The following is a 10,554-nucleotide window of genomic DNA, read 5'->3' on the forward strand; positions in this document are numbered from 1 at the left end:
TTTTAATAACACATAGGTCAACTAATTGTTTGATATGATGCCTTATTTTAATAACACATAGGTCAACTAATTGTTTGATATGATGCCTTATTTTAATAACACATAGGTCAACTAATTGTTTGATATGATGCCTTATTTTAATAACACATAGGTCAACTAATTGTTTGATATGATGCCTTATTTTAATAACACATAGGTCAACTAATTGTTTGATATGATGCCTTATTTTAATAACACATAGGTCAACTAATTGTTTGATATGATGCCTTATTTTAATAACACATAGGTCAACTAATTGTTTGATATGATGCCTTATTTTAATAACACATAGGTCAACTAATTGTTTGATATGATGCCTTATTTTAATAACACATAGGTCAACAAATTGTTTGATATGATGCCTTATTTTAATAACACATAGGTCAACTAATTGTTTGATATGATGCCTTATTTTAATAACGCATAGGTCAACTAATTGTTTGATATGATGCCTTATTTTAATAACACATAGGTCAACTAATTGTTTGATATGATGCCTTATTTTAATAACGCATAGGTCAACTAACTGTTTGATATGATGCCTTATTTTAATAACGCATAGGTCAACTAATTGTTTGATATGATGCCTTATTTTAATAACACATAGGTCAACAAATTGATTGATATGAGACTTGAACTCAAGGACACAAAGGTCAACTGATATAATGCTTTATCTTAAGAACACATAGCTCATGTAACTTTAATTTTTTGATGTCTTGATGGTGTTATGGTCCCTTTTTGACTTGAGGTTGGTGTGAGTGTGTGATTTGGATTTTTAATGTAACTTTAACAATTTTTCAGTCATATCGCTATGATGTCATCAGTGTGACAGTTTATTGTGATGTATAGCACTGGGGCATCATGCTGCTGACATGTAGCATGATGTCCCACCCAGTCACATTATCCTGAAACCAGGCCGACCAGTCCTAACACTAACCTCTTAGTGCTGAGCGCCAAGCGAGGTAGCTGTTAATACCCTTTTTATAAGTCTTTGGCACGGATCAAACCCACAACCTCCCTTCTTGACTTGAAATGAGACCAATTTATTGCATCACATTGGTCGGGGCATACATTTTATGTAGATAAGGAAATTTAGAAGATAGTGTTGCATGTACATTTAGATGACCCAATCAATGTTACTGTTACAGATATATGGTCAGGGTTTGAACACAGCTTTTTACTCTATAAATTTAGAGCATTTTGACAGATGTGACCACGATTAAGCTAAAACATTAGATAGACAAATGTGACTATGATTATGCTAAAACAACACGATGTAGACAAAAGTGACTACTATTAAGCTAAAGCAACACGAGGTAGACAAATGAAATTTGGTAAGCATGAAAGTTTACATATGTAGATAACCTGATTAGATTTTCAGTTGTTCATGTTGCTTCAATTTATATCTATAGAGTTTCATGGAAACACAGCATCTGACAACCGAGCAGATACCCCAGATGATCATGACGAGGATGTTAAAGTCAAGTCATACACAGGCCTGGAGGCAGAGTTAGACCAGCTGAAATCTGATCTTCTACACCAACTGAAAATTTCTGCAGACATAAAGAAGTCCACAGCTTATTGACTTTAATTAGATCTTGTTTAACTACAACGAATCTCAAACATGTATTAAGTTATGTTTTTAAGCTACTTTAACAGAATCCCAAAATCAAGTCTGTGATCTTCTGTACTTGTTAAGAAACTTTTGACAGACACAAAACAATCAAATAAATATATTTGTCTGACTGTATATTTAAAATGATGTGATTTTAATTACAACTGAAACAGATGTATTAAGCCAGGAGCTGTAAATTATCAAATGGATTTATCAAGACAAGTATGTGAGAGTTAGTGGATTCATCAAGACAAGTATGTGAGAGTTAGTGGATTCATCAAGACAAGTATGTGAGAGTTAGTAGATTTAACAAGACAAGTATGTGAGAGTTAGTGGATTCATCAAGACAAGTATGTGAGAGTTAGTGAATTTAACAAGACAAGTATGTGAGAGTTAGTGGATTTATCAAGACAAGTATGTGAGAGTTAGTGGATTTATCAAGACAAGTATGTGAGAGTTAGTGGATTTAACAAGTATGTGAGAGTGGATTTATCAAGACAAGTATGTGAGAGTGGATTTATCAAGACAAGTATGTGAGAGTTAGTGGATTTAACAAGACAAGTATGTGAGAGTTAGTGGATTCATCAAGACAAGTATGTGAGAGTTAGTGAATTTAACAAGACAAGTATGTGAGAGTTAGTGAATTTAACAAGACAAGTATGTGAGAGTTAGTGGATTTATCAAGACAAGTATGTGAGAGTTGGTGGATTCATCGAGACAAGTATGTGAGAGTTAGTGGATTTAACAAGACAAGTATGTGAGAGTTGGTGGATTCTTCAAGACAAGTATGTGAGAGTTAGTGGATTTATCAAGACAAGTATGTGAGAGTTAGTGGGTTTAACAAGACAAGTATGTGAGAGTTAGTGGATTTAACAAGACAAGTATGTGAGAGTTAGTGGATTTATCAAGACCGGTATGTGAGAGTGGATTTATCAAGACAAGTATGTGAGAGTTAGTGGATTCATCAAGACAAGTATGTGAGAGTTAGTGGGTTTAACAAGACAAGTATGTGAGAGTTAGTGGGTTTAACAAGACAAGTATGTGAGAGTTAGTGGATTTATCAAGACAAGTATGTGAGAGTTGGTGGATTCATCAAGACAAGTATGTGAGAGTTAGTGGATTTAACAAGACAAGTATGTGAGAGTTAGTGGATTTATCAAGACCGGTATGTGAGAGTGGATTTATCAAGACAAGTATGTGAGAGTTAGTAGATTCATCAAGACAAGTATGTGAGAGTTAGTGGGTTTAACAAGACAAGTATGTGAGAGTTAGTGGGTTTAACAAGACAAGTATGTGAGAGTTAGTGGATTTATCAAGACAAGTATGTGAGAGTTGGTGGATTCATCAAGACAAGTATGTGAGAGTGGATTCATCAAGACAAGTATGTGAGAGTTAGTGGATTTAACAAGACAAGTATGTGAGAGTGGATTTATCAAGACAAGTATGTGAGAGTTAGTGGATTTAACAAGTATGTGAGAGTGGATTTATCAAGACAAGTATGTGAGAGTGGATTTATCAAGACAAGTATGTGAGAGTTAGTGGATTTAACAAGACAAGTATGTGAGAGTTAGTGGATTCATCAAGACAAGTATGTGAGAGTTAGTGAATTTAACAAGACAAGTATGTGAGAGTTAGTGAATTTAACAAGACAAGTATGTGAGAGTTAGTGGATTTATCAAGACAAGTATGTGAGAGTTAGTGGATTCATCAAGACGAGTATGTGAGAGTTAGTGGATTTATCAAGACAAGTATGTGAGAGTTAATGGATTTATCAAGACAAGTGTGTTAGAATTAGTGGTACTGAATCCACAGTCAGAAAAGCCAAACTTGAATCAGCCCTGGGGTCAAATTTGTATACTCACTTGAGTGGAAAACTGAGATGACTGTGTAGTGAAGAGGTATATTTACTGTGCAATTTTACATAGTCAAGATTACATAAAATATATTCACATTATGTTGCATGATTGCTTATAGTTTAAAGAAAGACATTGTCAATCTTCCGGAAACAATTCGTGGTGACTGGATAAATAAATTGTAGTCAGACTCGATAAATAGATTGCAGTCAGACTCAATATATATCTTGTAATCAGGCTGGATGAATAAATTTAGTCAGACTAGATAGACTGTAGACAGACTGGATAAATAGATTGTAGTCAGACTAAATAAATAGGCTGTAGACAGACTGGATAAATAGACTGCAGTAAGGCTGGTTAAATATTTAGTAGTCCAACTGGATAAATGGATTGCACTCAGGCTGGATAAATATATTGTACTCAGACTGGATAGATTTAGTCAGACTGGATAAATAGACTGTAGTCAACCTGTTAGTTTTATTCTAGTCTTAAGCAATAAGTGTTACTCATGGTTTTGCTTCAGGGGTGACATATTCAGGATAGGTATCTGGAACTTGTGACAATGTGCTTTATGGGCATTTTATCAGCAGATTTTATTTACCAATATACATTATACCAGCCATGCCAACGGTATACCTTGCAACAAAATATTTATATATACAGTATACTGGTCATGCCAATGGTATAACTTGCAACAAGATATTTATATATACATTATACTGGTCATGCCAAAAAATATACCTTGCTAGATATTTATATCTTTTTTTACAGTGTAATTTCATATATGCAGGTATAGAAAAGTGATCATTTACACAGATTAAAGGACATAAAGCGTACATATATGTATACAAGATGAATTATCTGTTGTAGCCATGATTTAGTTATTTATATTTTTATCTTTCTGAACATATTAAAATTGTTATTGTGCATGTTGTAAAGATGATAGTCGTTGAAAATACTGGCTGATGCAAAAATATGTAGTTTCTTTTCATCTAGGGTCCTTTTTATTTCCATACACAAATCAACAACAATTGTTAAAAATTCTATGAAAGTTATAAATGCATTTTAGGGATGCTGCATAATTGATTTCTTCTTCAAATATGTTTCCTGATAACATTAATGTTAGGGATACAAGTCTGCTACTCCCCTTAAATTTAAGATTTTGCCAAATATAGTGTTTTCTTTCTTGGCTTATAGTGCCCAATAAACAGCAGTGCCGTTATATGGGTATATAATGTTACCCTTGACTGATAGTGTCCAATAAACAGCATTGCCGTTATAGGGGCATATAATGTTACCCTTGACTGTTAGTTTTGAATGAACAGCATTGTCGTTATAGGGGCATATGATGTTACCCTTGAATGATAGTGTTCAATAAATAGTATTGCTGTTATAGAACATATGATGTTACCCATGACTGTCCTTCTGCCCATCCATTACATCCTGGTTAAGTTTTGTGTTTCAGTCATTTTAGTCAGTGTGTGGGGACATCTATATTCCAGGAACACATTTCAGGCAGTGTGTGGGGACATCTGTATTCCATGAACACATTTCAGGCAGTGTGTCTGGGCATCCATGTTCCAAGAACATATTTCAGGCAGTGTGTTTGGACATCTGTATTCCATGAACACATTTCAGGCAGTGTGTCCAGGCATCCATGTTCCAAGAACATATTTCAGGCAGTTTGTGGGGACATCTGTTTTCCAAGAACACATTTCAGGCAGTGTGTTGGAACATCTGTATTCCAAGAACACTTTTCAGGCAGTGTGTTTGGACATCTGTATTCCATGAACACATTTCAGGCACTGCATGGGGACATCTGTATTCCAAGAACACATTTCAGGCAGTATGTCAGGGCATCCATGTTCCATGAACACATTTCAGGCAGTATGTCGGGGCATCCATGTTCCATGAACACATTTCAAGCAGTGTGTTTGGACATCTGTATTCCATGAACACATTTCAGGCACTGCGTGGGGACATCTGTATTCCAAGAACACATTTCAGGCAGTATGTCAGGGCATCCGTGTTCCATGAACACATTTCAGGCAGTATGTCGGGGCATCCATGTTCCATGAACACATTTCAAGCAGTGTGTGTGGACATCCGTATTCCATGAACACATTTCAAGCAGTGTGTTTGGACATCTGTATTCCATGAACACATTTCAGGCACTGCGTGGGGACATCTGTATTCCAAGAACACATTTCAGGCAGTATGTCGGGGCATCCATGTTCCATGAACACATTTCAGGCAGTATGTCGGGGCATCCATGTTCCATGAACACATTTCAGGCAGTATGTCGGGACATCCATGTTCCATGAATACATTTCAAGCAGCATGTGAGGGCATCCATGTTCCATGAACACATTTCAGGCAGTATGTCGGGGCATCCATGTTCCATGAACACATTTCAGGCAGTATGTCGGGGCATCCGTGTTCCATGAACACATTTCAGGGAGTATGTCGGGGCATCCATGTTCCATGAACACATTTCAGGCAGTATGTCGGGGCATCCTTGTTCCATGAACACATTTCATGCAGCATGTGAGGGCATCCATGTTCCATGAACACATTTCAAGCAATGTATGTGGATGTCTGTATTCCACTGATACATTTCAGGGCATGTGTTGGGACATCTGTATTCCATGAACACAATTCATGCATTGTGTGTGGACATCTGTGTTCAACAAACATATTTCTGTCAGTGTGTGTTTGGACATTTGTGTTCCACAAACACATTTCAGGCAGTGTGTGGGAACATATGTATTCCAAGAACACATTTCAGGCAGTGTGTCGGGGCATCCATGTTCCATGAACACATTTCAGGCAGTGTGTGGGGACATCTGTATTCCATGAACACATTTCAAGCAGTGTGTGTGGACATCCATGCTCCATGAATACATTTCAGGCAGTGTTTGTGGACATCAGTGTTCCATTAATGCATTTCAGGCAGAGTGTGCATGGACATCCATGTTCTGTGAACACATTTGAGGAAGTGCCTGTGTTCATCTATGTTCTGTGAACACATTTGAGGAAGTGCCTGTGTTCATCCATGTTCTGTGAATACATTTCAGGCAGTATGCATGTGGACATTGATGTTCCTTGAACACGTACATATTTCTTGTTTAACATGACTGTATTGGGATGGACAGTTTGATTCCATCAGTCTTAATAGTCATTCTGAAAGTTAATGTTTTTCATGGATATCTTACAACTGTATATAAGGGGCCCCGAGTGGCCGAGTGGTCTAAAGCGCTGTCCGTTACAGATCATTGCCATCTCACCTCTTTCTGCATGGGTTCGAGTCTCCGATTCAGCCAATGTGGGTATGTGAGAAAGCTTGCCAGTAGCTTCTCATGGGTTGGTGGTTCCTCCTGGGGTTTTCCTGGGTTCTTCCTCCACCATTAAAACTGGCCGCCATGTATAGCCTATCATGTGCTGAAAAATGGCGTTAAACCCTACAACAACAACTACAACTGTATAGACTTCTTTATTATAATGAATATCTTTCATCCTTTGGATAGAATAACTTTTGGAATAATATACAGCCTCGAAGTGAATTTTATTACATGTTTAACTTAAAGCCGCCTATATATTTTCTTCATTAAAAGAAATGTTTTGTTGGAGTGTCTCAGTATAATATGCATGCTCAAAGTCAGTGTTATTGCATGTTTAACTTAAAGCCAAATATGATATTTTCTTAATTGTAATAAATGTTTTGATGGAATAGCTTATGATATTTTTTGTATTAGCTTTTTGTCCATCATAGCACAATGAGTTAAGAATAAACTCCTGTACACATGAAATTTTGTTTTCATTCTAACCTTTACAAATAAATGACATGATGGCATACAAGATGATAGAAATATGGCTGTTTTGATATTCCTGTCATTAGATACATCATGTTAAGTTATGTTGTTCATTTGTCAGTCCATCTATTTCTTGTTGCTTTTGACCGCTCCGGTGGCCTAGTGGTTAGAGCGTCCGCCTCGGATGCGGGAGGTCGTGGGTTCGATCCCAGGTTGAGTCATACCAGAGACTTTAAAAATGGTACTAACAGCTGCCTCGCTTGGCGTTCAGCATTAGGAGGTTAGTGTTAGGACTGGTCGGCCTGGTGTCAGGATAATGTGACTGGGTGGGACATCATGCTACATGTCTGCGGCATTGATGCCCCAGTGCTAGACATCACTATAAACTGCCACATTGCAGACATCGTAGCGATATGACTGAAAAATTGTTAAAGCTACGTTAAAAATCAAAATCACATCACATCACATCTTGTTGCTTTTGTTTTAGCACAATAACCAGATTTGTTCACCACCTATGGTTACCAGACTTTTTGGATGGCTTGTAAATATGACAAGGGGAAAAAAACCTATTCCTTTTGAGGTCAAATGCCAAGATTACTATGAAAGAATACAATGGTTTCAACACAGTAAATGGGATCTACATCGCAGACTTGAAGAAACGTTATGGATGGCTTGTACTTTTGCTGGGGAAGATTATTTTTGATTTTGTAGTTAATATGTTAAAAGTCAGTTTCGCTGACTGAAAGAAGAAAATTTGTTTCTTCACAAATACATTGTATTTCATCTATCAACAAATATGCCTTAGCAAGAGTTTGATGATAATGTAAATCTCAGGTCAGGAAGGAGTCAATTGATTTGTAGATAACTGACATCTTGGGTGAGGCAGGAGTCAATTGGTTTGTAGATAACTGACATCTTGGGTGAGGCAGGAGTCAATTGATTTGTAGATAACACATCTTGGGTGAGGCAGGAGTCAGTTGCTTTGTAGATAACTGACATCTTGGGTGAGGCAGGAGTCAATTGATCTGTGGATGACTTAAATGGGATAATGGCACTAAGTAACTGAAGAAACAATGCTTAATGATTTTTTCAAGTGTGATAGTGGATATCTTTATACATTTAGGCACATTATTCTGGATTTATTCATATATTTATGTCAGTGTGAACACGGTATACTTGATTTTATGTGTACTTGAGGTAGATCAATGAAACACAGTTTGCTTGATTTTATGCATACTTGAGGTAGACCAATGAGCATACTTGAGGTATGCAAATGAAACAGTATTCTTGATTTTATGCATACTTGATGTAAACCAATGAAAGACATTATGCTTGATTTTGTGCATAGTTGAGGTAGAACAGTGAAAGACATTATGCTTGATTTTATGCATACTTGATGTAAACCAATGAAAGACAGTATGCTTGATTTTGTGCATAGTTGAGGTAGAAGAGTGAAAGACAATATGCTTGATTTTGTGCATAGTTGATGTAAACCAATGAAAGACGGTATGCTTGATTTTGTGCATAGTTGAGGTAGAAGAGTGAAAGACATTATGCTTGATTTTGTGCGTAGTTGAGGTAGAAGAGTGAAAGACATTATGCTTGATTTTGTGCATAGTTGAGGTAGAACAGTGAAAGACAGTATGCTTGATTTTGTGCATAGTTGAGGTAGAACAGTGAAAGACAGTATGCTTGATTTTGTGCATACTTGATGTGAACCAATGAAAGACAGTATGCTTGATTTTGTGCATAGTTGAGGTAGAACAGTGAAAGATAGTATGCTTGATTTTATGCATAGTTGATGTTAACCAATGAAAGACAGTATGCTTGATTTTGTGCATAGTTGAGGTAGAACAGTGAAAGACAGTATGCTTGATTTTGTGCATAGTTGAGGTAGAATAGTGAAAGACAGTATGTTTGATTTTGTGCATAGTTGAGGTAGAACAGTGAAAGACATTATGCTTGATTTTGTGCATAGTTGAGGTAGAACAGTGAAAGACAGTATGCTTGATTTTGTGCATACTTGATGTAAACCAATGAAAGACAGTATGCTTGATTTTGTGCATAGTTGAGGTAGAACAGTGAAAGACATTATGCTTGATTTTGTGCATAGTTGAGGTAGAAGAGTGAAAGACATTATGCTTGATTTTGCGCATAGTTGAGGTAGAACAGTGAAAGACAGTATGCTTGATTTTGTGCATAGTTGAGGTAGAACAGTGAAAGACAGTATGCTTGATTTTGTGCATACTTGATGTAAACCAGTGAAAGACATTATGCTTGATTTTGTGCATAGTTGAGGTAGAACAGTGAAAGACATTATGCTTGATTTTGTGCATAGTTGAGGTAGAACAGTGAAAGACAGTATGCTTGATTTTGTGCATAGTTGAGGTAGAACAGTGAAAGACATTATGCTTGATTTTGTGCATAGTTGAGGTAGAACAGTGAAAGACAGTATGCTTGATTTTGTGCATACTTGATGTAAACCAATGAAAGACAGTATGCTTGATTTTGTGCATAGTTGAGGTAGAACAGTGAAAGATAGTATGCTTGATTTTGTGCATAGTTGAGGTAGAACAGTGAAAGACATTATGCTTGATTTTGTGCATAGTTGAGGTAGAACAGTGAAAGACAGTATGCTTGATTTTGTGCATAGTTGAGGTAGAACAGTGAAAGACAGTATGCTTGATTTTGTGCATACTTGATGTAAACCAATGAAAGACAGTATGCTTGATTTTGTGCATAGTTGAGGTAGAACAGTGAAAGATAGTATGCTTGATTTTATGCATAGTTGATGTAAACCAATGAAAGACAGTATGCTTGATTTTGTGCATAGTTGAGGTAGAACAGTGAAAGACAGTATGCTTGATTTTGTGCATAGTTGAGGTAGAAGAGTGAAAGACATTATGCTTAATTTTGTGCATAGTTGAGGTAGAACAGTGAAAGACATTATGCTTGATTTTGTGCATAGTTGAGGTAGAACAGTGAAAGACAGTATGCTTGATTTTGTGCATAGTTGAGGTAGAACAGTGAAAGACGGTATGCTTGATTTTGTGCATACTTGATGTAAACCAATGAAAGACAGTATGCTTGATTTTGTGCATAGTTGAGGTAGAACAGTGAAAGATAGTATGCTTGATTTTATGCATAGTTGATGTAAACCAATGAAAGACAGTATGCTTGATTTTGTGCATAGTTGAGGTAGAACAGTGAAAGACAGTATGCTTGATTTTGTGCA

The 10,554-nt window shown here is 36.5% G+C and overlaps 1 protein-coding gene across 1 annotated transcript in view; it reads left to right on the plus strand.

The window, feature by feature from the left end:
• The window catches only part of LOC149774649 (PAS domain-containing serine/threonine-protein kinase-like), an 88,958-nt gene extending 81,642 nt beyond the window's left edge, over positions 1-7,316 (plus strand). Inside the window, exon 19 of the mRNA XM_089945010.1 lies at positions 1,452-7,316. Coding sequence (XP_089801136.1) covers positions 1,452-1,624 — 173 coding nt within the window. The 3' untranslated portion in view covers positions 1,625-7,316. The remainder of the gene's footprint in view (positions 1-1,451) is intronic.
• Positions 7,317-10,554: the final 3,238 nt, after the last annotated feature.

The sequence above is a fragment of the Sinohyriopsis cumingii genome, unplaced genomic scaffold (assembly GCF_028554795.1).
Source record: "Sinohyriopsis cumingii isolate HCF-2022 unplaced genomic scaffold, ASM2855479v2 utg000160l, whole genome shotgun sequence".
In the NCBI taxonomy this organism is placed as follows: Eukaryota; Metazoa; Mollusca; class Bivalvia; order Unionida; family Unionidae; genus Sinohyriopsis; species Sinohyriopsis cumingii.